This window comes from Phyllostomus hastatus, unplaced genomic scaffold (genome assembly GCF_019186645.2).
Source record: "Phyllostomus hastatus isolate PE091 unplaced genomic scaffold, TTU_PhHast_1.1 phas_contig_98, whole genome shotgun sequence".
NCBI classification, from domain to species: domain Eukaryota; kingdom Metazoa; phylum Chordata; class Mammalia; order Chiroptera; family Phyllostomidae; genus Phyllostomus; species Phyllostomus hastatus.
Window position 1 is genome coordinate 5,753,555 of NW_025333999.1, and position 25,316 is coordinate 5,778,870.

At 56.1% G+C, this 25,316-nt stretch overlaps 3 protein-coding genes across 6 annotated transcripts; 2 read left to right on the forward strand and 1 right to left on the reverse strand.

Annotated features, from left to right (window-relative positions):
• The first annotated feature begins 301 nt into the window (after positions 1–301).
• On the forward strand, positions 302–1,663 carry MRPL34 (mitochondrial ribosomal protein L34). The gene is made up of 2 exons (XM_045853240.1): positions 302–607; positions 825–1,663. Exons 1-2 carry the CDS (start codon positions 534–536, stop codon positions 1,036–1,038), a joined length of 288 nt encoding a protein of 95 aa, XP_045709196.1. The 5' UTR covers positions 302–533; the 3' UTR covers positions 1,039–1,663.
• Positions 1,664–2,490: 827 nt separating this feature from the next.
• Positions 2,491–14,756, forward strand: DDA1 (DET1 and DDB1 associated 1). Its single transcript, XM_045853493.1, has 5 exons — positions 2,491–2,619; positions 9,599–9,679; positions 9,895–9,946; positions 11,035–11,096; positions 12,102–14,756. The coding sequence occupies exons 1-5, from the start codon at positions 2,617–2,619 to the stop codon at positions 12,210–12,212; spliced, it is 309 nt and encodes a 102-aa protein (XP_045709449.1). The 5' UTR covers positions 2,491–2,616; the 3' UTR covers positions 12,213–14,756.
• Positions 14,757–14,889: 133 nt separating this feature from the next.
• ANO8 (anoctamin 8) lies at positions 14,890–24,582 on the reverse strand. Of its 4 annotated transcripts, none has more exons than XM_045853488.1 (19): positions 23,968–24,582; positions 23,119–23,229; positions 22,875–23,007; positions 22,556–22,694; positions 22,362–22,458; positions 21,609–21,725; positions 21,395–21,522; positions 21,136–21,297; positions 20,679–20,831; positions 20,439–20,565; positions 20,248–20,303; positions 20,093–20,167; positions 19,744–19,875; positions 18,487–19,293; positions 18,078–18,269; positions 17,826–17,957; positions 17,628–17,738; positions 16,133–16,823; positions 14,890–15,310 (listed from the first exon to the last, which is right to left on the reverse strand). In XM_045853488.1, exons 1-19 carry the CDS (start codon positions 24,071–24,073, stop codon positions 14,967–14,969), a joined length of 3,813 nt encoding a protein of 1,270 aa, XP_045709444.1. In that variant the 5' UTR covers positions 24,074–24,582; the 3' UTR covers positions 14,890–14,966. The 4 variants fall into 4 exon arrangements, with proteins under 4 accessions (XP_045709444.1, XP_045709443.1, XP_045709446.1 ...); XM_045853487.1 differs by having other exon boundaries at positions 18,048–18,269; XM_045853490.1 differs by lacking the exon at positions 19,744–19,875.
• Positions 24,583–25,316: the final 734 nt, after the last annotated feature.

Genomic DNA, 25,316 nt, shown 5'->3' on the forward strand with positions numbered 1-25,316 from the left:
CAAGATTGCAAGCTTACAGACAGCAACTGGATCCCGGAGAGGAGCAGGGATTACCCTACGGACATCCAGCCAACTCAAGCTCAGGCCTCCTGGGCTCTTTGCCAGAGGAAAGCTGCCAGCCAGCTGTGTGCCATCTGCCCGGCTCCCGATAGAGGCAGGAGGATCAACTAGCCATTTCCTGCAGCTGCCACCAGCCGCGCTACCGCCACCCCAAGGCACCCTCTGCCAGGCAACGGTAGAAGGAACTACAACTCCCAGCAGACCTTGGAACACAGTGCTTTTACACATGAGCAAGACGAAGAAAAGCCGTTCTACTGTTACTGGTCCACAGGAGAAACTACATTATCCTGTAGGTACCGCCAGTCACGTCTTCGGTGCGCAAGAAGTAGAACTACAACTCCGGGAGGCTCCCGCAGCAATGAAGGCTTCGCTGTGGAAGAAACTACATTTCCCAGAAGTCTCTGTTCCGCAGCTGCGGAGCCTGTGAGTTTAGGAATAGCTGGCGCGGGTGTCAACGTGCTCAGCTGCTAGACATGGCTCTCTTGGGCATGTTCGTGAGTCGCCTGTTGTGTCCTGTCAGTAGGTCGGCGGGGATACCGGGTGTCAGGTGAGTCCTTAGGGGAATTATCTCGGTATTGGGGGCTGGGCCCAGCTGTTTGCCTCCCAAACAACTTGCTACTGCCTTACGCACTTACTGAGCGCCTTTTGCAGCCAGGCTCGGTCCCGGAGCGGATCCGGAAATTCAGGCTTGGAGAGGTTGAGCGCATAACCGAAGTCACTCAGCGACCCCTCTGACCTTTCTCGCTGTCTCTCTACCCCTGCAGGTGGCTCCAGCCCCAGGCCTTGTTGGGACTACCTGAAGGCTGGGGACTCCCCGGCACGCAGCCAAGCCGGGGCAAGGCGCGCGGGAATGAGTATCAGCCGAGTAACATCAAACGCAAGCACAAGCACGGCTGGATCAAGCGCTTGAGCACGCCAGCCGGCGTCCAGGTCATCCTTCGCCGCATGCTCAAGGGTCGCAAATCGTTGAGCCATTGATCGCGACGCTGCCGATGGGAGCCCCCATCCCCATTAAAACATTTCCCTCCCTGCTGCTGTTTTTTGTGGGGAGTTTGGATGACTTAGACATGAGTGCTCCTCCAATTGTGGGGTTGGACTGGAAGGGCGAGTGGGAAATCAGACCTTGCCAAGTCCTTTTTTATGCTTTTGAAACAGGAAGAGTTTCTAACATACTGCAACAGTCCATGGAATAGTACAGTGAACCTCGTGTACTCACCCATTTCTGACCACCAATTACCTACAACCAGTCCTGCCCCCTCCTGTGTTGTTGTGGTGGTGGGGTTTTTTTGTTTGTTTTTGGAGCAAATCTGAGGCATCCGGTTATTCTGTAAATGTTTAAGAGTGCATCTCTCCAAGATAAGGGGCCTTTAGAACGTAATCACAAGACTTTTCACACCTAGACAAAGTCAGTAATTCCTTAATATCATTAAATGTCTAAATTTCCACTTGTCATATGTAACTTTCACAGGTCTGGGAAGGCTTGTGAGGAGGTGGGAGGGATTTGAAACCTCACTTGTGCCTTGGTGATTTGATGTATAACTCTGAGCAAGACCTTAGCCTTCTGAGGCTCATTTGTTTCCTATAAAATAAGGTGTTAATTCTTTGCTGTGTTCCTGTTGGGGGTAATGATACTTAGCTTCCACTTAGTAACCTATTCTGTACTTCCTCCTACTGAATCCTTGTCCTCACCCGTCTGTCACTTGAGGATTGGCGGGTAGGGGCTTGATTGGTACGCAGGCAAAGTGAACACAGCGGAGACAGGGCTATGGGAACCTAGAGAAGGCTCCTGACTTGGCTTTGGGAAAAAATGCATTCAGAAAGATTCCTAGAGGAGATCCAAGGTTTAGGAGGCCCAAAGGGAGAAGGGATTTCACAGGGGTCAAGATAAAAGGTGGACGAGGGCAACTGGTGGGGTCCAAAGTTTGGAGCTGAGGAGGTGGGGCTGGATTTTGGGGGGACTAGGGAACCAAAGGAGGTATTTGGACAAGAGTCTGATTTGTCAGTTCAAAGACAAATGACTTTGAAAGAACTAGTGCGGGAGCTGTTTAGGTAAGCCGGAACCTAAGGTTGGGCCCGGGGGAAGCTGGGAGTGGTGCGGTGGGCCCCTATCTTCCGGGGCTGCGGCGGGAACCCGAAGAGACACCATATGAAAAAGCGTAACAAATAAACTACAGATCTGCTCAACCCCTGGAGTTGCAAACTACAAATCCCAAGAAGCTTCCGGGGCGCGGCCTCCGCCCACTTCCGGATTTTGCCGCCCTATCTCTTCCAAGTCCCGGGCGGGGTTTTGCTCTCTCAACCGAACTTGACCACGAAGAAGGAGGCGTGGCAACCAATGGGAACGTGACTTATGGTAAGTGGCCAGTGGGAGCGGGCAGAGACCGCATATTTTAGGGCGGGGCTAAAGGACGGACCAATGACGGAAGGGCAAGGGCGCCATCCGGGTGGGCTGTGCTGTGGCTGGAAGTTACTGTGCGGCGGCGGCTAAGAAGGCGGCTGTGGTGGCGGTGGTGGCGGCTGAGGCGGTATCTGAGGTGGCGACGGAGGAAGCAGAAGATGGTAAGAGCGGCCGCCAGGCCCGAGCTCCCCATTCGCGCGACAAAATGGCGCCGCGATCCGCCCACCTCCAGTAATCCCCGAATACCCCACTTCTCTGCCTAGCTCCACAGGCCCGGCCCCGCCCCTCTCTCTGACCTATAACCTTCGACCCCTGGGCCCCTCTGTGAGCTTCCTGCTGACCCCGCCCCGGTTTCTCCGACCCTTGACCCCACCTGGGTGTGTAGGCCCTCACACCTCATTCATTTCCGGGTCGTGGCTCCTCTGGAAATCGCCAACGGTGAGGATGGGGGTGTCTCCTGAGACCCTCAGCTCTGGCCTCTTTCTCGGCGCGCCGGGCCAGGGCCTCCTGTTCGGGAGGGTTTGGGAGGCCGGTGTGGGCGTCGAGATGGGGAAGGGGGCTTGACTTCGTGATATGCGTTCTTTGTCGCCAAAGGAAGTGCGACATCGCAGACTGTCTGGATCCCCCAGAGCCCTAACCCCACCCCACTATTCAGGGCGCCAACCTGCCCTTTAGAGGGAGCAACTTCATCTTTTTCGTATCCAGACCTCATAGGGTTGTGACAATTTAGGGAATGACGTCGTAAAGGGTTTAAGACAGTGAAGTTAACAGATAAGCTGGGTGACTCCGGGCCTGTGACATCCTCTCCCTGGTCTCCTCATCTTGAATCGGGGATAATGCCATCTGCTAGCTGGGAATTTAAAATCCCCTTTGGGCCACTCGCTCATCCTGGGTTCTGGGTGTGGTGGTTCTTTGGGGTTCAGCTTCCCAGCCTGTAAAGTGAAATGGTGACCCAGCCTCAGAGTTGGGCTGAAGCCCCACCCCTGCCACCTGCCACTATTTGGCATCTGCAGGGCTGACAGGGGTGATGGAAACTTGTCTGGACAAGTCAAAACCCCAGGGTTTCAACCCACAAATCACAGTCCTTGGGATGGGCAAAAGAAGACTGCTGGTCAGGAAGGAGATGGAAAAGTGGGTTCCTAGAATGAGGGTACCCCCGCCTGGGTGGTGTTCTGGATTCGTCACTGCAAGCTCTCTGCCCACACCCGGCCTGTAAGAGAGCTCTGTTGGCACTGCCTCCAGGACACAACCTCAGTCTTTCCACAGCTCCCCACCCCGGCCCAGGCTCTGCCGTCTCCTGCCTGGATGTCTGCGCCAGGCTTCTCCCTGGTCTCCTTGCCTCCATCTACCCCACTGGCAGTTTGTAATTTGCCTGAAACCATATTATAACTCTTTATAACTTATAAAATGCTCCAGAAGCTTCATGTTGTAACCCAGATGAAGTCCCAGCACCCAAGACCCCTGCCGACTTCTATGACCTCAACTCTAGTCTCTGCATTGCCCCTGCTCAGAGCTCCAGCCACACTGGCTTTGTTTTCATGTCCTCACCCTTCAGGTCCCTACCACCCCCATGCTGTTTCACATGCTGCTCCTGTTCAGAATGCTCTTCCTCCTGTGAGCAGCACCTCCTGAGAGGGCCCCTTGGTGACTTCAGCCTCAGCGTCTCTCTTCTCTTAGCACAACACTTCTTTTCCTCACCTTGCATGGGTTGGGTCACTGTGGGCTGTCCAGAGGGGGACTGACACACAGATGTTTGGTGAGTGTTTCCCCAGGCAGTGGACAGCATCTGGGCTGAGCTGTGGCTAGGATTTGTCTGGCTGAGGTGAGAATTTCTCTCTGTGTCTGAGGACTTGTTTCCCTGCCTACCTGACCGGAAGTATAGGCAGAATCCTATCTTTGTACATTTATTCAGCACAAACGCAGTGATGCTAACATCTTCATTCTGGAGAGTTCTGTGCGAAGCTCTTTCCCTGTGTCTTACTGAGACTCAGAACAAGCCTTGCAGGAAGCCCTGTTGTGACCCCTGCCTGGTTCACTGGAGAAGATGCCGGGCTGGGAGGTCATGTAGCCAGGGAGGAGCCCAGACTGGATTGAGTGCAGGTCTGAGGCCCCTGACCCTTTTGATGCTCTGCTTCTTGCCCCATGTGAGCCCCGTCAGGGTGAAGTCAGCCATTCCTTGTCCTCTGCCCTTACGGAGGCACCAGTCTAGCAAGGGAGGTGAGCATGTAAACAGATGCCTTCCTCAGGGTCTGAATGCAGCTCTGGCAGAGGCCCCTGAGGTGTGTGGAGAAGGAAGGGGCAGGGGACTGTTGTTGAGCTGGGCAGAGAGGTTGGCAGGTGTTTCCCACATGGAAAAAAAAGAGGAACATTCCTGGAAGGTGGCCCAGTGTGGGCTAAATGTGTTTGTGGCAGGAGGCAAGTGAGGACCAAGCTCAGCCAAAGCTATGAAGGGCTTTGAGCCAAGATAAGGACCCCGTCCTCATGCTTCAGGTCTCAGCACTTGTATCATTGCTGCTCTGCAGCCTTCCCTGACCCCTCTTCCCCTCCCCTCCAGACCAGCAGACCTTCCCCTCACTGCCTTGGGCATGACACAGCATCTCAGGGTACCCTCTCCTCGGGCCCATTTTACATTCACTGTGCAGTCCCTTGATCCATCCCTCTGTGCCCTGCATGGGGTGCTCCTGGGGTCAAGAGCAGGTCTGCTGTACCCTCCCAATGCCCTGGTGCCTGGCTTGGGTCTGCCACATAGGAGGGTTCCCAGAAAGCCTGGCTGGCTGAATGAAGCTGGCCCCATAGTCTTGGGTTGAGCTGGGGCAGGAGAGGCAGGGGTGAGTGGCTTTGAGCTGTGTTTGGAGCAGTAGGTCACCCAAATGGGAGAGCCACCTCCTGGGTGGGAGCAGGATGCTTGTCCACACTGGGGGTGCCCCCAGAGGTGAGGATACCTGCTCCTGCCTGCCCCAGAGGGTGGTGGCAGATCACCTGAACTGTGGCTTTCCCAAGGATGCAGCACCTAGGCTCAGGCATGGGGATGGACCCCCCCAGACCTTGGATTTCAGACAGGGAAACTGAGCCACTGGAATGTCACATAACAGGAGCTTGGCCTCTGAGGGCAAACCCGGATTCAAATTGTCTTCCTCATTTTCTTGTTGGGGTTGGATCATCTCAGATGAGTGTCATGACCTTTCTGCCTCAGTTTCCTTATTTTTAAAAAATATTTTATTTATGTATTTATTTTTAGAGAGGGAAGGGAGGGAGGGAGAGAGACAGAGAGAGACAGAGAGAGACAGACAGACATCAATGTGTGGTTGCTGGGGTCCATGGCCTGCAACCCAGGCATGTGCCCTGACTGGGAATCGAACCTGCAATGCTTTGGTTCACAGCCCGTCCTCAATCCACTGAGCTACGCCAGCCAGGGCAGTTTCCTTATTCTTATGACAGAGTGATAAGAATCAGAAAGCCCCTGGTCCGGGGCAGGCCATGTGGGAAACCCCTCCTTGGCTGTCCCATTCCAGGCAAGATGACAGTGTTAACACTGTTGCTCTACTGAGAAGTCACTCTCTGCCCACAGCTCCTGGCCTTTATCCTTCCCCTTCACCCCCATGCTTTTGTGCCTGAGTTTCCTGAGGTAGACGCGGCTCCCACTGGCTTTTATTTGTCCATCTTGTGGCTGAGTCTTGTCCCTCCTCCCCTCTCCCCACCAGAGTCAGGGTCCTTCTGCTCCAGAGCCCTCGCCCTTGCTTGCCCAGTGTCAGCTAACAAGCTGACCCCAGAGTGTCAGGGATAAAGGACTTTTCAAGAGTCGGTCCATGAAAGAATTCTGTCGCTGGCTCCCTAGCACTTTGTGGGCCTGAGATCTCTGGGGCTGCCCCAAGCAAAAGGTGGTAGGGAGGAGCATCCTGCTCCCTCTCGTCTCGGGCATTTACCCTGGGAGGCCTCCCCTTCATGGGGCAGCTTTTGGGTGTGGGAACCCTAGGGGCAGCCGCTAAGCTGACCCTGGACCACACAGTGCTTTAGGAAAAGTTCAGCCAACCCTAAAAACCTGATGCTATACCATTGAAGTTGGATTTCCAGGTTTCCTTGGAACTTGGGAGCCAGTCAACCCTGGGCTCCCAGTTCTTGTCTCAGCCACCCTGCCCCCTTCACCCAGGCTTCTGGTCATCACTCCCATTTATTGCCACGGTGGCACGTGGGGTTTTTTTATGGTGGACAAGACATTCTCCATCTGGGTATCTATTAAAGATGGAGAAACGGAGACAAGACTGGGAGTTTATTCTTTTATTTTTTTGAAGTATATTTTATTAACCTGGCTGGTGTGACTCAGTGGATTGAGTGCCTGCCTGAAAACCAAAGGGTTGTGGATCTGATTCCTAGTCAGGACACATGCCTGGGTTGCTGGCCAGGTTCCCAGTAGGGGGTGCATGAGAGGCAACCACACATTGGTGTTTGTTGCCTCTCATTCTCCCTCCCTTCCCCTCTAAAAATAAGTAAAGAAAATCTTTTTTAAAAATTTGAAGTATATTTTACTGATTATTACAGTTGTCCCAATTTTTCCCTCCGTCTGTCCGGTACCCCTCTTCCCTCCAGCAATCCTTCCTGCCTTAGTTCATGGCCATGGGTCATATTTATAAGTTCTTTGGCTTCTCCATTTTATATACTATTCTTAACATCCCCCTATCTATTTTGTGCCTACTGTTTATGCTTTTAGTCCCTGCATCTTTTCCTTCATTCTCCCCTCTCCCCCTCCCTGCTGATAACTCTCTGTGTGATCTCCATACTTATGATTCTGTTCCTGTTTTGGTTGTTTGCTTACTTTGTCTATTTATTTTTTTTAGATTCAGTTGATCGTTGTGAATTTGTTGCCTTTTTTTTAAGATTTTAATTATTTATCTTTAGACAGAAGGGAAGGGAGGGAGAAAGAGAGAGGGAGATGCATCAATGTGCGGTTGCCTCTCACATGTCCCCTAATGGGGACCTGGCCCACAACCCAGGCATGTGCCCTGACTGGGAATCAAACCTACAACCCTCTGGTTTGTATAGGGGCACTCAATCCACTGAGCCACACCAGACAGAGCAATTTGTTGCATTTTTAATGTTCATAGTTTTGATCTTTTTCTTATGTAATTCTCTTTAATGTCTCATATAATAAGGGCTTGGTGATGATGAACTCTTTTTAGCTTTACCTTGTCTAGGAAGCACTTTATCTATCCTTCCATTCTAAACGATAGCTTTGGGGGATAGAGCAATCTAGGTTGTAGGTCCTTGCCTTTCATAACTTTGAATACTTCTTGCCAGTCCCATCTAGGCTTCAAAGTTTCTTTTGAGAAATCAGCTGATAGTCTTATGGGAACTCCTTTGTAGGTAACTCTTTGCTTTTCTCTTGCTGCTTTAAGATTCTCTTTTTATCTTTAACTTTTGGCATTTTGATTTAATATGTATCTTGGTGTGTTCCTCTTTGGATCCAGCTTGTTTGGGACTCTGTGTGCCTCCTGGATTTGCATGTTGATTCCTTTGCCAAATTAGGGAAGTTTCTTTCATTATTTTTTCAACTAAGTTTTTGATTTCTTACTCTTCCTCTTCTCCTTCTGGCATCCCTATGATTTGGATGTTGGCATGTTTGGCAATGTACCAGAGACACCTTATACTGTCCGCTTTTTTTTTGAAATCTTGTTTCTTCATTCTATTCTGTTTGAATGTTTAGCTCTTCTTTTTGTTCCAAATCGTTGATATAAATCCCAGCTTCCTTCCCTTCTCTGTTGGTTCCCTGTAGATTTTTCTTTATGTCACTTACTGTAGCCTTCATTTCTTCCTTTATGTTGTTGCCATACTCAATGAGTTCTTTGAGCATCCTGATCACCAGTGTTTTGAACTCTGCATCTGATAGGTTAGCTGTCTCTCCATTTCATTTAGTTCTTTTTCTGGGGTTTGGTTTTATTCTTTCATTTGGGCCTTAATTGCCTCCTCAATTTGGCAGCCTCCCTGTGTTTGTTTTTGTGTATTATGTAGAGCTGCTTTGATTCCCTGTCTTAGTAGCGTGGCCTGTTGTTGAAACGGCACCTGTAAATTGTGTGGGGCAGAGTCTTAGGTAATCGCCAGGGTGGGGCAAGCTGCTTCACCCCTTTGTGACTTTGCATGGGGGGAGGGCTCGGAGAGGGGACTGTGCTGCTGCCTGGCTTCTGGAGGTTTGCCCGGCACTCACTCGGTTTCCAGTCATTTCACCCACTTCCTATTTGTGACTGGTGCCCTTCCAGCTGTTGCCCTGGGGTTGAATCCTAGAGTGGGTGGGTTTATGTAGGTTTTAAGACTGTGCAGGTCCTTTAAGCAGAGTTTCCTGAAAATATGGCAGTTTCTTCTGCCACCCCAATCCCCACTGGTTTCTATAGCCAGAAGGGATTTCTCTTACTGGTGCTGGAACCCTGGGCTATGTGGTCTGGCCTGGGACTGAGATCTCTGGCTCCAAAGGTATCCCCCACACCAATTTTTATCCAGGAGAATAGGGGACTGCCCATGTCTCTTCTGCTGTCACCACCTCTCTGCGCCACTGTGCCTCTCTGCCTGTCTTTGCGTCTCCGCCCCTGCTACCCATCTTGGATGAATGTGGCTTATTTAAATCCTTGGTTGTCAGACGTCTATACAGCTTGATATTCTGACAGTTCTGAGTGTTATTTGTTATGAGGTTTAGTTGTGCTTCTTTATGTGATTGCACAAGGAGGTTAAAAGTGTCTACTTCTACCTCCATCTTGACCGGAAGTCCAAGACCAGGAGTTTAATATTCAGCAGGCACAGAGGATAGATCTGCAGTTGGACATGCCTGGTCTATCTTCTCACTCTGCTGCTTATTTGTGGTGTGACTTAAAAAAATTGACTTGTGCTCTCTGAGCCTAAGTTTCCCCACCTCTTGCCAGGTTACAGGGCTGTTGTGAGGACCTGAGGTAGAACATGCACTTCCTTTGGGCTTGGTTACTTTTCTCTGGTCATACAGTGTACACATTAGGTGGCCAGCTCAAACATGTGTTCCCAGAAACTTACAACACAACAGAAAGAAGGACACTGCAAGTCACCTGGAAGCCTGACCTCCCACTGCAGGTGTTCCAGGGCTGGCCCTTGAGGGGTTTCTCACTTACCATCTTCCCTGTCTTTTAGGCAGATTTTTTGAAAGGACTGCCCGTCTACAACAAAAGCAATTTTAGTCGATTTCATGCTGACTCTGTGTGTAAAGCCTCGGTGAGTACAGGTTCAGGGAGCTGTGGGTGTGGCGGGGGGGTGATGTGCACTTCCTCATCAGCATCTTGCTGGGAGCAAAGGCCGATCTTTAAGCTCATCTCCACCTAAGATCTTTACACATCTTCTGATCTGCATTGGAGGGTGGGTTCCAAATCAACGGGTAAGGGGACTCTCACCCCATACTTCTAATCCACCTCTTCCGGACCCTCCCACAGAATCGACGCCCCTCAGTCTACCTGCCCACGAGGGAGTACCCATCCGAACAGAGTAAGTGGCCCGTCACTCTGTCTTGTGCAGGCTGCTGAGGGGAAAGGTTGGAGGGTAGTGCAGGAAGTGGCTCATGGGATGCTGGTCAGCTCCTAGCCCTTGGGAACAGCAGAAAGCATGGCTTGCTGCACGACCCGCCTCATCTCTACACTCTGACATCCACATCCAGTCCCTTGGGGGCCTCAGTTGGCCCTCGTCTATCACTCACTGACCCTCTCCCCATCACCTGACAGGTGTCCCCTATCAGCTTCACGACACAGACCCCAAAACAATTACTGTGGGGCAGAGACCCGGTCCAGCGTGGGTGGACAGCATGGACAGGGGTTATCCAGATGGAAGGGCCTGCAGGGAAAGGCCTGGAGCCTGCAGAGCGGGAAGTAGTTTATCATGGTCATCATGTTTTTTATTTTCATTTTTTCTTTTTAAAGATTTTATTTTATTTTTAGAGAGGGGGGAAAGGGAGGGAGGAAGAGGGAGAGAAATATCAATATGTGATTGCCTCTCACATGCCCCTACTGCGGACCTGGCCCACAACCCAGGCATGTGCCCTGACTGGGAATTGAACTGGAGACCTTTTGATTCGAGGGCCGGCACTCGGTCCACCAAGCCACACCAGCCAGGGCCACAGTGTTTTATTTTAGCCACGGAAGAGCATGCACAGGGACCCTGATGGTTGGCTTCCGTGGTCACTGGGGTGCAGTTGTGTAGATCTGTGCTTCTGGTTGGCCTGGGGAAACACATGCACGAGCCTGCGGGCAGGAGCCCCTCCTGAGACTCAGTGTGGAGACCTGAATGCAGTAGTGGACTCCACCTTTCTGAGAAGCAGGGACCTCAGAGCAACTGGCTTGAGCCCTTGGTAGTCACTGTGGGCTCAGGAGGGAAAATGCTTGGCTTCCTGAAAACTTCCAGGTTGGGGTATTGACCTGAGTCCCAGAGAAGCCACTCAGGTCAGAGACGGCTCTGGAGGCCAAGGAGGGATGAGCACCATCCTGGGAAGGGCAGTGCTGGCCAGGATGGAGGCTGGACCACCTGCAGCTGTCTACCGGTAGCCTCTTCCTACAACTTTACCTTTCCTCTTTCTTCCTTAGTCATTGTGACAGAAAAAACGAACATCCTTTTGCGCTATCTACATCAGCAATGGGACAAAAAGGTGAGGCTCGTGGGATTTGGGTGCTGGGACTTGGGGAACATGGTGACCAGCACAGGAGCTCTGAGTGGGAGAGGGACATGGGTCTGGGAGATCAAGGGTTCGAGTTAAGTCTTGAGGGCTGAATAGGAGTTTGATAGGCAGTCCAGGAGAGAGAAGAATGTTCCAGAAGAGGGAATGGCAGTGCAGAGGCCACAGAGCTCTAATGCTTGGACGGGCAGGGGCTTGGCCAGCTGTACCAAGGCTCAGGCACCTCCAAAACCCAGCCTCTGTGGCTTGCAGCCAGCACAGCCCTGGTGGCAGCTGGGCACTAGTGTTATTATCTGGAGTCTTTCTTCGGTGGCAAAACATGCACATGATTAAAATCCAGGTGGTACATGAGTGTGTGGCTGCTGTGGAAAGTCATCTCCCCTCTCCTCCCCTGGAGAGGCTGCCTTTTTAACACACCGGATGTTTTCTCTTTCTTTATTGAAAATCTCCACATACTGCTTCGTAACAAGATCAGTTTGTTTTTTCACCTAACATTGAACATGTGACAGCAACCTGCTCTGGGTGGGATGGAAGAGGGACCCCATGGTGAAGTGACTGCTTAGAAAATGTGCTCCTGGCCTACGCTGGCCCCTCCTCAGCCCCACAGGCCTTGGTTTCCCCAGTAGGGAAAGGTTTTCCCAAACTGGGGCCACCTTCCTCTCCTGCGGCAGTGCATGGGCTTCCCCAGGGCTCACAAGGGCCCTCTCTTCTTCAGCAGGGTGCATAACTTCTCAGGACATTTTGGGCCGTATGTGGGTCCTTGTGAGCCATGGTGACTCTTTGCAGCGTTCATTACAGGCCCACAACCCCTAGGGACTGTGGCTTAGTGGGGCAGGTCCGGTGGTACGAGGGGCTGCCCAACCAGAGGCCTTGGGTTGACTTCGCCCCTCTAGACCCAGCTCTGTGACCCCTGCAGCAGGATTTGGGGAGGTTAGCCAAATGAAGTCTCAATGGCCCTCTCCTTCCCTTGTCCCCCAGAACGCTGCCAAGAAGAGAGACCAGGAGCAAGTGGACCTTGAGGGTGAGAGCTCGGCTCCCCCCCGAAAAGTCGCACGGACCGACAGCCCAGACATGCACGAGGACACTTAAGACTCACACTCCCTGATAGGTGCCTCCTGTCTTGTCTGCTCCTCACCCGCCTGCCGTGTGTAAGCACCCTGTCCGCCCGCCCCGCCGGCCTGCCCGCCCACACCCTGCCATGCACACCACTTCCAACCTCATAGGAACCGATGTATTTATTTTCCTTGAGTCTTTATTTATGCTGTAAAATGTACCGAGCGATGGTTAAAGGGTCAGACCCAGTAGTGTGATGTTGGTAGATGCTTCTTAAAAAACAACATTGTTACTCACTGTCCCACCCCACCCCAGACCTCCTCCTCCTGCTCCCCAGTCTTCTGGAGAACCAGAGTCAGTCTGTGAGTGTCTAGAGATGAGCCCTGCTGCAGCTGGGTGACTGGGGTGGGGCCCTTCTCCCCACTTCCGTCCACTGGTCTGGCCTTAAAGACTCGGCCTTGACTCTAGTTCCACTGGGACCTATTCTATGCCCAGACCCTGCTCTGAGAGCTCGCCACAGGGAGAAGTCAGCTCTTCCGGATCTTTCTCTTAAGTCATTTTATCATGGACTGGTGCGTGCTCCGTGTCCACCCCAATAAAAGGATCTTTCCTACTTGCTCTTGCGTCTTTGCTCCACGTGCCTCGGCCCCAGAGGACCAAGCCACTGAGAGTTGTCTCATCATCACCAAGAGGAGCCAAGAGGGGCCTCCATGAGCTGGGTCCCCAGGACCAGCTGGACTCTCCTTCAGGCCTGCTGCAGCCATCTTGCCCAAAGCCATGCCCTGCCTGGACCCACCCTTCTGCTTCACCTGTCAAGTGTTCCTGATGATCAGGACACCCCCAAGAGACCGTCCACACCACCAAAGACAGAGCAGTGGTGGACCCCACACCCAGGACATTGGCAAGCAGGGTGGCACGCCCACCAGCCACTGTGGAGACAGTCCCTGGTTCCAGAAGAAGACACATGGAGTGCAGCGGAGCGAAGGGGGCTTTCAGGCTCCAGGCAGAAGGTTTGAGGCCCTGACCACTGGGCCCAGAGTAGGGGGGTGGGGCGGGGGAGGCTGCTGCTTCCCCCACTGGCCCTGGATGGGGACTGCAGTATTAGGGGGTGGTGAGGGGTTGGGTCATGGAGCTAGAGGGTGTGCCTGCTCCAGGTTTTCCTCATGGAGGGTCCTTCCTGAGACAGACTGCTTGGGTCTGGGCTGCCTAGTACCACCCTGGGTGGCAGATACCAGGGTAGGCCACCCAGTTGTGTTGTAAGGGCAAGGGGTTATACTTCCCAGCTCTGGGCGGTTTCTGTACCAGGGCCTCCGTGTTGGGTCCCTGTGGTCACAAGGCAAGGGCTCGAGCAGTGCAAGCTTGCCAGTGGTTGTGCAGACATGGCCAAGTCCCCGGAGGCTCTTTGGCCCACTAGGAATCCCATTCCCAGGGGCTGGGCTGACCCTAGGCTGGCACATGGCATTGCTGATTGTTAATGTCTGAGAAGCCGGTGGGACATCAGCTTCAAAGCCATGGGGCAGAGCAGGAGCAGGTGGCACCTGTACCCTTGCCTTCCTGGCCCTGGTTCCCCTTTGCATCATGCCAGTGCCATTTGTGGTGGGAGGCCCACAGCCATGCCCCACCCAGACATTTCTGTGGTTTCTCGGGTGTAGGCCCCTCAGCTGGCCTCTGCCCACTCCTCCTGCCTTTAGGGCCCCCATTACTCTGCTCCCCCAAACACCAAACTCTGCCTTCCCACACCTCTGTGCCTTTGCACAGGCTGCTCTCCTGCCTCCAGTGAACCCCGATTTCTCTTTCAGGGCCCTCCGCAGTTCCCCTTCACGCTGGCTCCCCAAGCCCTGGGGTGGGGCCTGTTCAGGCTCCAAGACTTTGGGTGTGGATGAGGTGTGGAGAGAGGCCCCATCTGTCCCTGATCACACGGGGAAACCCCAGCTACTCGGGTAGGACAGCTGTCCCACAGTGGGGCATCCTAGCCACCCCCACTCCACCCTGTCCAGGGATCTCTGAAATGCAGCATCCCCTCAACATTTCAACTTGGGCGCAAGGTGCCTTCTGGCTTTCATCCCCTAAGTCCTCCCCACTGCCCCAGCTCCTCAGATGGCAGTTTGGGTGGCGGGTGTACCAGGAAGCTCAGCTGAGAGGGGTCAGTGTCTCTCGTCACCCTGCAGGGCTGAAGCTAACTCAGGACCCAGGCCCGGCACCCAAACTCCTGAGTCCTTTCAATACTTTGAGATTTCTTCCTTTGTTTAGGAAGCTGAAGACACAGCGGGCTTGAGGCTCAGTAGCTCCTCCCAGGGCCTTGGGCTTGGAGTCGGCCCCCCAATCTGGGCTGTTTCCGAGGTGGTACAGTCTGGAGTTTCCCGTGTGGCCTCCAGGCCCAGTTCTTAGGAGGCACCAAGGCTGCAAGGAGGAGGACACCCACCTCAGGCTCACCAGGCCCCAAGAGCCAGTGTCAACCTCAAGTTACCGGGCCCCTGAACTGTTTCCATTGCTCTGTCCTCGGGCACTGTTGAAATATTCTTTTTATTGCATTTCTGCCGTTTTACAAAAATATGACAAAATAAATTAAAAACAAATAAATAACTGCCTGTTCTGTGTCTTTTGTTTTTTAGGGGAGGTTCATATCCCCCATCCTAACCAAAAGGAAAACGGCAGATAGAGGGGCTGGGCCCTCACCCCAGGAAGGGGAGACCAATACTGGGGGCCCAGGCCCCAAAGCGTGTTTCTGGGTGATGGCCGCCGTCGGTGACTGCTGCTGCTAAGAACAGGAAGGCGGGGCACATGGCAGAGCTAGTGCCAGCCACTGGGCCAGCACACAGCCTGGGGGCTGGGGCTGGGGCTGGGAGAGGCTGCAGGGAACTCAGAGGATGGTGGCAGAGGCAGAGGCGCAAGGCTGTAGAAGCTGGCATCCCCTGGCAGGGGCTGGGGGGCAGGCAGGGGCCCAGCCAGGGCACAGGGTTGGCACTCTGTGTTGGTGGCAGGGGCCTGGCGGGGGGTGGTGCCTTCACCCCCACAGCCCCAAGGCCCATCCCACTGCCAGCAGCTGGCGGGTGGTGTTGGGGGCCCGGGCAGCGGTGTTGGTGTTGATGGTGCGGGGCTCCGGCTGCCGCGGGTGCGGAGGGCCAGCGCTGTCCCTGCGGAGGTGAGAGGGGCCGTTCCGGAGGATGCCGCCCCACCACCAGACCCAACTGGGGGCCCAGCCTGCACTCCCTCCCCAGCTTCTAGGCACATCAGGGCCTTATTGATTCTGATCAGTTTTGGGGTGCACCCTCGCCCCCCACCTGCAGCACTATATTTTTCCCCCACCGGGGAGAGGCCAGTCTGAAAAACTGCCTCTGACTTCAGACCTAAATCCCTGATCCTGCAACTTCTACCTCTTGAGCTCCCTGGTAATGGGCTGCTGGACCCCTGGCTGGGGGTGGTACAAGTTAGGTGGGAGAGGCCAGGGGTGAGGCCTGTGGGTGCAGCCTGTGGCCAAGCTGACCGAGCTCCCTGATTGGGCAGCCCCAGCTCCCCTTCCAGGAAGTCTTCCTCAAACACTGGGCTTCAGTTTGGGAACTTGCATAGAGGGTTGGGGGGGGTCTAGTCCCCCCAGAGTAAGCTGGGTGTAGAGTCTCATGGGGTAAGGAGAGGCTGGGCCAGGTGGTGAAGGGGCCTCCCTCACTTCTGGCCTGGAGCTTGGTGGGCCAGGTGCCCTGGGAGGGCAACGGGATGGGGGACTTTGGCATCCCTCCCTGGGGTGAGGAGGGTCAGGCACAGGGCTCCAGGTACTCAAGGGTCCCAGAGAAACTGAGCAGGCTTTGAGAGGTTTCAGGTAACATGGATCCAGGTCCCCGACAAGTATCAGTGACCGAGCCTCCTCTGTCCCCTTTTAGCCCCTCTTCCCAGACCTGGCTAGCCTGCCATACACCCAAATCCCAGCCCAGAGTCCCCACCCCCGAGTTAAAGCTTGTGACCTGAGCCTTCCTCTTCAGGCCGGAGGGCGTCTGGCTCCTCAGCCGCAGCCTCGTCCACCTGCCCACTGCGCTGGGCCCGGCCGCCGCTGCCTCCACTGCCACTGCCACCGCCAGGGGTCCCGTCCAGTCGGATCTGCCCGCCCACCCCATTGGCCCCGGCCTCAGCCCGGGCCCCGCCACCAAAGGGGAAGAGCTTGCCCGCGTGGAAGGCCTTGGGTGGTGAGTGGCTACGCTCAGGATCCCGCCGGGCCTCGGGTGACTTGAGGAACTTGAAGCTGAGGAAGGCTGGCAGGCGGGTATCACTGCCTGTGGGTGACTGGGCAGGGGTTGGCCGTGTGGTGGGGCTGGGCCCTGTGCCTGCCATTGAGGAGGATGTGGCCCCTGATGACAAAAACTTGCCCTGCAGTGGGATGATCTGCTTCAGCTTCATGACGTTGTTGGGTGCCAGCAGGGACCCTGGGCGCTTGGGTCGCTCTGAACCATGGCTGCCCACCCCACTGCCCTTGGCCTTGACCGAGGCCTTCTCAGGGGCAGCAGGGTCCAGCCCCGCACCCTCAGCCCGGGCTTCCTCCCGGCCGCTGGTGTCACGCTCTCGCCGGGCGTGGTGCTCTGCGTGGCGCTGGCGCTCCTCCTCCTCCCGCCGCCGCCTCTGCTGCTGCTGGAAGTGGTGCTGAGCCTGGCGCTCGTGTCTCTGTGGGTGGGGCAGGCCATTAGGGGACTGGGAAGAGAGGGTGTTTGAACTCCCTGAGAAGTGGGGAAAGATCCAAACACTTCCTGGGGGCTCACTCCATCTCCTGACCCACCCTGGGGCTCTGTGGAGGTGAGGAGAGATCTAAACACTTACTGGGCACCAAACACATCCCTAGACTCACACCAATACTTTCTGAAAATTGACAAGAGAACATTTACTGGCCACTCTGTCCCCAGCCATGTGCCAGATACCATCTTACGAACTGGGGGAGTATAAACAGATAATGGGCCTCGGTGGCTCTCTGCTTTCTGGAAAAGCGGCAGGTGACAGAGCCATGGCTGGCACAGACCAGAGTCCACACTGGCCAGTCCAGTTGCCACATGTGGTTCTGTCAATGCCAATGCAAGTGTGTGTGGCCCCTGCTGTGTGGGGCCACATGAGCAGCACGGACAGAGGACATCGCCATCACCATGGCGAGCACCAGGGACTGGTGCCAGAGAGCTCATGAACCCCCTCTGAGGCTTTCTGGGGAACGTAGCAGAGGCTGGGCTTCTAGGAAGCATCAGCTGTGTCTCTGACCTTGAATGGGACACCGCTGGACAAGCTGGTGGTGATGGAATGTTCAGAGTGCCAGCCTGGTGCAGGGTACACCCATGATTCCATAAGGGACCAGGTCTGTTTAGAGCACCAATTATACCACGCTTTGCACACCTGCCCTCCTGCTAAGGCCATGGCTGCAAGCCAGGCAAAGAGATGGTCCACTGAGCGGAGCGGGTGAACAGAGCCCAGCCCCATCCTGAGTACCTTGAAGGCCTCCCGGCGCTGGTATTCAAGCTTGGCCATCTCCTCAGCCACCCACCCTGGGATATCAGGGATGGCCACGTGGATGAGGTACTTGAGAAGCAGAGCGAAGTGCTGAGGCGACAAAGGAGGAGGTTGGAGGCTGAAGGCTTGGGGAAGCCCACCAGATACCCAGCTCCCTGGCCTGGCCACCAGCCCCACCTCAAGCACCACCACGGACACGATGGCCGCCTCGGGGCTGAGCCAGGGGAAGAGGCGCTGCAGCTGCCCACACTGGCCGATGAGATAGCAGTTGACGACAATTGCCAGGACACCCATGGCCTCCATCACCTTCTGCGGGGGGACACAGTGGGGCTCAGGCGGCGTCAGCCCTGCTCTACAGGCCTTGCGTTCCTTCCTGGTACACCCCGTCTCCCTGTGCACCTCGGTTTGGAGCCCCTGGCCCTCCCACACCTGCCACTGGCCAATGCTCTCCACCCGCTGTCCAAAGGGCCGCTGCAGCCCTGTGCACAGCTTGAGGGCGTCACTGCGGATCTCGATGAGGTTGTTGACCAGGGCGCACAGTGCAGCCAGGGGGAAGGCAGAGGAGAAGAGCACGACGTAGCCAAACTGCACGAACATCTCCTGGTAGTCCTGGAACGTGTCCTGCGGGCGGGCACCTGCTTAGACCAGGACACCTCCTCCCTTAGACCACCTTTCTCTGCCAAGCCCGCCTCCCGTAGACGATCCCACATGGACTCCGAGCCTCCCCTTCGGCAGGCTCCTGGCTACACCAAGGGCCCTGTTATTTTCCAGCACCTCTACCACCAGTGTGCACCCGCCCTTCTCGGGCCCTGCCTCCACCCTCAGGCGCCTGCCTTACCTCGTACTTCTTCATACAGCTCTCAAGCTCAGCCTGGGTAAGCTGGGGCGAGTGCTCCTCCTCAGGTGGGTCGATCCAAGAGGACCGATTCTGCTGCCGCTGCCTCCGGGCCAAGTCACCTGAGCCGGTCTCTGGCTCTGGGCCCCCATCTGGCCCCTGGTCACGGCCCTCGCCCCCAGCCCGGCGGAGCAGGACAGCTGGGGGCTCCCGCTCAGGGCTACCAGGAGCCCCCTCTGCCTCATCATCCTCCTCAACTAGTGTGAACACGCCTGGCTCCAGCCCCTTCTCCACCATTGTGGGGCTCCCCTCCTCCAGGAGGGCCTCTGGGCTCGGGCCAGGCCGATGTCTCCCAACTGCCCGCTCAGCAAAGCTGACCTTCTTTAGACGCAGCCCACAGTCCAGGAGGCCGCCCTCCTCACCCTCTTCTTCGTCCTCCTCCTCCTCGTCCTCCTCCTCCTCGTCCTCCTCCTCCTCCTTATCCCCTCTGGACCCATTCTCCACCTCCCCACCTTCCCCCGTGGGTCGCCGTTCCACTGTGGCCTCTTCCTCTTCCTCAGGTGCCCCACAGCCCCCGCTGAGACACCTGCGGCCCCCTCCGCCCCCACTGCCACCACCCTCTTCAGCCTGGGGTTCAAGATGGTAGGGTGCAGGGCGCCGAAGGCTGAGCAGGCCAAGCAGGGCCCGGGCTAGCTCCCAGGCGGCCCGCAGGCTGAGTTCGCCTTGGCCCAGCCGCCGGTACAGGTGCGGCTGCAGGACTTCACGCACATTCTGGAGAAACTGGCGGGTGATCAGCAGAGTGGCCAGCATCTGGGGGCAGGAAGAGGGAGAAGAGGGGCCACATGGGGAATAGGCAGGGCCCTGGGAACCAGGACAGGCTAGTGGGATGGGGCCCCCGCCCTCTCAGAACACATTTCCAGACACTCTCTGAGCCCAGTTCCTAACTCCACCCTTTCGGATGACCCTGGACACCGAGTCCCCAGCCTTTGCAGCTTCCAGCATTGTTCACCTGCCACCAGCCACAGCCCAACCAGCCACAGCGCTCCTAGCCAACCTTGCTGGAGGCCCGAGGCTACCCTGTTTACAGAGCCATCTGGGAGCTCAGCCAGTGCCCAGGGCCTTTGGGGGCCCCTGCCATCTGCTCCCCACCAGTGGAGCCCCAGCCCCTCATAGCATGCACCCTTAGCTTGTCATGAGACCCCCAGCACAGCCACACTGCCCACCCCAGCGAGGCCCCTTGGGCTCGCCATTTGCCCATACTTTGGCCCGGGCCAGGCACAGGAGGCCCCGGAGGGAGAGGAGGAGCAGGTGGAACCGCAGGGCCACGAGCGGGGCCAGCACCGCCCGCAGCTGCCGCTCGAGGCTCTGGGACAGGGACAGGACGAGCAGGAGCTGTGAAGGGACCGAGGACAGGTGGACAGACAGATGGGGGTGACAGGCAGAGAGAGGACATGTGGATGGACAGACGGACAGAGAGGAGAAAAGGATGGAGGAGAGGGGAGGGGCTGGAAAGCCTGTGGACCCCTTGGGCCAGGCCCGGCCCCCTCACCCCCGATCCCCGCTGGCCACCACGGGAAGGCGGGGGCACTGCCTTGGGCCATGGTCTCACCTCTTTTAGGCGCTCCATGTCCTTGAGGTAGAAGCCAATGTAGAAGAGGCTCAGGTAGGAATTGACAAACTGGAACTGTGGGAAGCAGGCGGGTGGTCACCCTGCCGCCCCATCTTCAGGAGTCCTGCTGTGCCCACCTGCTGGCTGCTACTCACCAGAACCACCTTGATGATGAGGTGCTTCTCATAGGCGCTCTCTAGCCGGTAATTCTCTGGGGGCCGAGCGGGCAAGTGAGGGTGGCGGCCTGGACTCCCCCCAAGGGGCTGGGCTTTCCCCCAAGGGGCTGGGGCATTAGGGACCACCCCCCAGGGGCTGGGCAGCAGGGACCTCCCCTCAAAGGGCATACCCATGTCATTGAGCCATATGGCAAGCTTCTTGTAGCCCTCAGCACTTATGCTAACCAGCAGGGCCAGCACAACCTTGGGCAGGAACCGAGCAAGGCGAGGCAGCCCCTTCACACTCAGCACCAGCTCCTACAGGGGCAGGAGGTTCACGGGTCACCCTGGCTGCTGGGCTCAGCTCAGGCTGGGCCTGGGCACGTGGTCACCAAGTCCAGGGCGGGGCCAGGCTGGGGACCAGGGATCACCTGTAGCTGGAAGCAGCCGAGCATGAGCAGGAACACGCAGGCCAGGCAGGTGAGACACAAGGGAACACTCACGAAGAGCTGGAAGAGCAGCCGCTTCCAAGGTGGATAGTAGAACTCCTCGGCCCGTGTCACTGGGCTGATGCGTCGCACGCCCTGAGGGAGGGCAGGGGCTAGGCCCAGCTTGAGGCAGAGGGGCTACCCATGCCCCCCCACCCCCATTAATCTTCTGAAGTCAGTTTCCCCATGACTGTTTTCCCATTGCCCCCACCAGGTACACCTTTCCCCGTCTCTCGATTCCAACTGCCCACCCTCTGCCTCTGAGCACACAGGGCCTCCACACTTGGCACAGCCTTTTTGATGCTACAGATGGGTCTCACGCCTCTTGTCTGCTCCTCCAGTGCTCCCTGCCTCCAACCCCCATTCTTGGAGTCCTTGGACTCAGCAGCCTCTGACTGACCCTGAACTGGGGCCGTGGCTCCTCCATGGCTTCCCCTGGTGAGTCCAGCGTCCCCCACTTGTAGGCCAGCTCTGCCCCCCTCCGCTTCCACTCCTCCAAGAACAGCGTTGACCAGACCACATTGAACAGGGCGAAGACCACGCATGACACATCCTGGCTTGTCTGGGGGTGGTAGAGGGAGGTTCAGCTATTGTACAGGCCAGCCCAGGGGCGAGGGTGACTAAGGTGTCCCAGCCCACACCCAGCCCATGCCCGGCACCTGATCGGTTTCTGTAAATGTGTACAGGACAGAGCCAAAGACAGCCGGGTACACCATCGCTGACGTGTAGAAGCCCAACCAGGCAAAGTACATGGCAATCTTCACACCAAAATAATCGCAGATCTCGTCTGCAGGGGTGGGTGGTGGGAAGGGGTTCCTGGTCAGCCCTGCCCTCCTCCTGGGACCCCTGCACAGCCCCTGGCCCAGGCCACACCTAGAGGCTGGTTTTCACACACGGCCTGTACCCATGACTTCATGAGGCGGTTCAGGATGCGCTGCTCGTGGATTGGAAACACTTGCTGGATGATCCCACGGGCTGCCAGCTCAGGGACTGTTGGGGGACAAGAATGGGTGACCCTGGCCCCTCTGCCTCTTCCTGGCCTGACCACACCTCCTTGGCTGAAACCCAAGCCACAACTTTTTGCCTGCTTTTAAACCTGCAGAGGCTCTTCCCAGGAGAGGAGTTCTGGGTGGGTGGAATATCTGGTTCTCTTTCAGAATTTGGGAGGTGCAGGCACAGGCACAGGTGGGAAAGGGTGCAGGAAACCTAGAAGGGTGGGGTCCCACGTTCTTAAATAAAGCCACTGGGCTCGGTTCACTGCTCTGAATATCTGAGGAATGGTGCAAAGTTGGCATCAGAAAGTGAACTTGCAGCAGCTGGTTTCCAGGAGGGGAAACTGAGGCGCACTGCACAATATACAAGAATGCTGTCCATGGTCCTGCCCTCTCTTTATCTGAGACTCAGAAAAAGTTCTTGTAGACCTGCCTCCTGGGGTATAAGGGCACCCTTTGCTAAGGCCAACGCCCCTCCCCTCCAGCTCATTGTTTTAATCTAGCTCCAGGCTCTACCCAATTCTTCATTAGCTCAATTGTTGTATCTAGGTCCCACCCTCCTGCCCTGATAGGCTTTCCTCTAAGAAACCCACCCAACTCCCCACACGTGCAGGGCTGGCCCCGCCTCACTCACTGATTGGCTGATCCTCCAAGAAACGCACATTATGCAGCGCCTCACCCTGCTTGGCACGCAGGTTCTGAAGCCAGAAGCGGATGATGCTCTGGCGCTCCTGCAGGAGACAGGGCGTGAGCACAGCGAGTAATGCCTGCAGACTAGGGAAGGGCTAGGTATGCGCGGGATGTGCGCTGGGGGCAGAGACTGAGCACCTGGGAGGTGAAGAAGTGTAGCTCACTCTCCACATTCTCGTAGATAAAGTCCTCCTCGCAGGAGAAGCTGCGGGTACCCCCACCAAACTCGGCCTTCACCGCTTTACGCAGACCCAGCTCGTCAGCCCCTCGGAGTAGGCTGTGGGAGGGGAGGGGAGGTGGATTATGGGAAGGCCCTGGCTCTCCATCCTAGAGCTAGGGATGGTGCACCTGCTGGTCACCTGAGTCAAACACAGAGTGGCTGGACCTTGTAGCTGGTGCTTGGAAGGGCAGGGAGCTGGGTGGCAGGGTCAGCGAGAGGCCAGGGACAGGGACTCGCCTCTCATACGTGGCGGTGACAAAGAAGGCGTAGGCACGCGTGTGGCGATGGTGGCGGACTTGCACTATGAGTTCGGGGATCCCCACACGGATGTGGTTCAGCAGCCACAGCAGTGTGTGGTCATCCGTCGTATCTGCCAAGGGGTGCAGGGACTGATGGCTCTCGCCAGGAAGGGTCCGAGTCCCCTTACAGACTCCCACTCAGGGGATCCCCATCTGGGCACTGGGCAGGTGGGCACAGGTACCTGGGAAGGTCATCAGCACGTCGCAGTTCTCCGTGGGCACAGTCTTCATCCACGCCTTGTGGGACACCAGGTATCGACCTGCTTGCAGGAGCCGCTTCCCAAAAAGCTTATCTGGGGGCAGGCCGGCCATCAGGCCACTACAGGACCAGGAGCCTGGCTTCCAGCCCTTGCCCCGGCTCACACACTCGCCAGGGCTCCTGGGCACTCAGCCTGGCTTTCAAGGCCCTTGGAGCTCTGGCCTTGGCTCATTTCCTTGCCTTCAAGTCCTTGCACTAGCGGGCCCTCCTCCAGGAATGCCATTCCCCCAGACCCTGCCTTACAAATCTTACTCATTCTTGAGGCCCAGCTCCGCCTCCAAAACCACAATCGATAGGGCGCTCACTCGCAGCCCTGTGCGCTTCACCATGTTATGTCAGCGAGTTTTCACAGCTGGGTGCGGTTCTTACCCCCATTTCACAGGTGGGGAAACTGAGGTCCAAAGTATTTAAGTCACGCGGCCAAGGTCACGCAGCAGAGCTGGGATTCGAACCCAGAACTGTATGATTCTACACCCTTTGGGGAGAGGAACTCTCAAGCGCATCCCTGCCCAGCAGCGATCCGGTAGTTCAAGGCATAACGGGGCTCAGCCTCGAGTCTGGAGGGGCGTGTCCGTATCTCATCACTAGGACCCCCTCCCGCTACAACGTCCTGGCCGCGCCCGCCTGGCCGCAGCCGCAGTGCCAGGAGGAGACAGGCTCTTCGACTGGACTCCAGGTCGGAGGCAGATGACCCCAATTCCCCTCCCTGTGCAGCCGCCGCGCGCACCCCAGTCACCTGCAACCCTGACTGATTCAGCCGCCGCACACCTACCCAGAACTCCGGACGCCGGGGCTGCAGGCTCGCCCTCTGGTGGGGGCCTCTTGCCGCGCTCGCCCTCTAGGGACGTGCCCCCAGAGCCGGAGGTAGCTTCGGCCATGACGAGGTCAGGGTAGGGCAAATTAGGGGCTTCGAGCGGCTGGGGCGCCGAGGGGCCGCGGGCGCATGGGGCCGGTGCAGCCGCGGAGCGCGCCAGAGGAGGAGACAAAGGCCGCGCCCGCCCGCGCCGGCCGCTGTCCCCTTGTGCCCAAGCGTTGCTTCTCGTCCCCGCCCGCGCCGAACCTTGAGTCTCCGGCTTCGGCCCAGCGCACGTCGCTCTCGGGTTCTCGACTCCGCCCTAGTTGTTTTTTGGGTTTCTTTCTCGCCCTCCCACTTCACTCTGTGGTGCTCGACTCCGCCCGCACTGAAGGTGTACGGCCTTCCTTGTCCCCGCCCACGCCAGATTCTGGGTCTCGTCTCCGCCTGCTCCGGATTCTCCGCCTGAGTTTCCCCATCTGAAAAGGCTCCTTTGGAATCTGAGATGGGCGTGATTTGACTGCAACAAGACGTTGAGCGAGGGAGGCCTGGTCTGGGGAGATTCCGGGTAACAATAACTTCAACTACCACAGCAGGAATGTGAGTAATTACAGCAGGCCCTGTCTCAGAGCCTTAGCCCATGCCCTAGGACCCTGCCCAAAACACCCTTCACACTCTCCCTGCGTCCTACATCCATCAGGATACAACCTCAGAGAGGACCGGATAGAGTTGCCCGTTTAGCATACAGAAATACAGTCCTCCCTGTATTAGATATGTTAACCTAAAACATAAGGCCTTTCAAAGTCGGAAACTGAGCATTTATTTGAGATCAATGAGAACAGCTATTTGGGCTGGAGTGATTAGAGCAGAAGCCCAGATCGTGTTCTGATGAGGAGACAAAGGCAATGGGGATTTGAGAAAGGGGAACAGTGACATCGACGGCAGGAAGACATTTCTGTTGGCGCAGACGACATAACATAGTGATGCTAACTCTAAACCAGGTTTTAAAATTTCAGACTATTATTCATAATATCCTTCTTGTTGTCTTTGCAAACAGTTCTTTGGAAACGAGTCTGCTTAGACGCTGTCCAAAGGTTGTTTTGCCCTGTTTTAACATTCCAAAGGTTTGAGACATTAGACACGCCAGGCAGTCTCTGGGGTGACAGTTTCTAATCCATTTTATTTTATTTTTTTCTGTTGTTGTTTGTTGGTTTTAGCTTTAATTTTTATTTATTTTTGTTTTGTTTGTTTTTCTTTCTGTTTTCCACTCTATTTTAATGTGACTCAGTTTATATTACTTTCTACAAATGTGAATTTCAGATAAACGA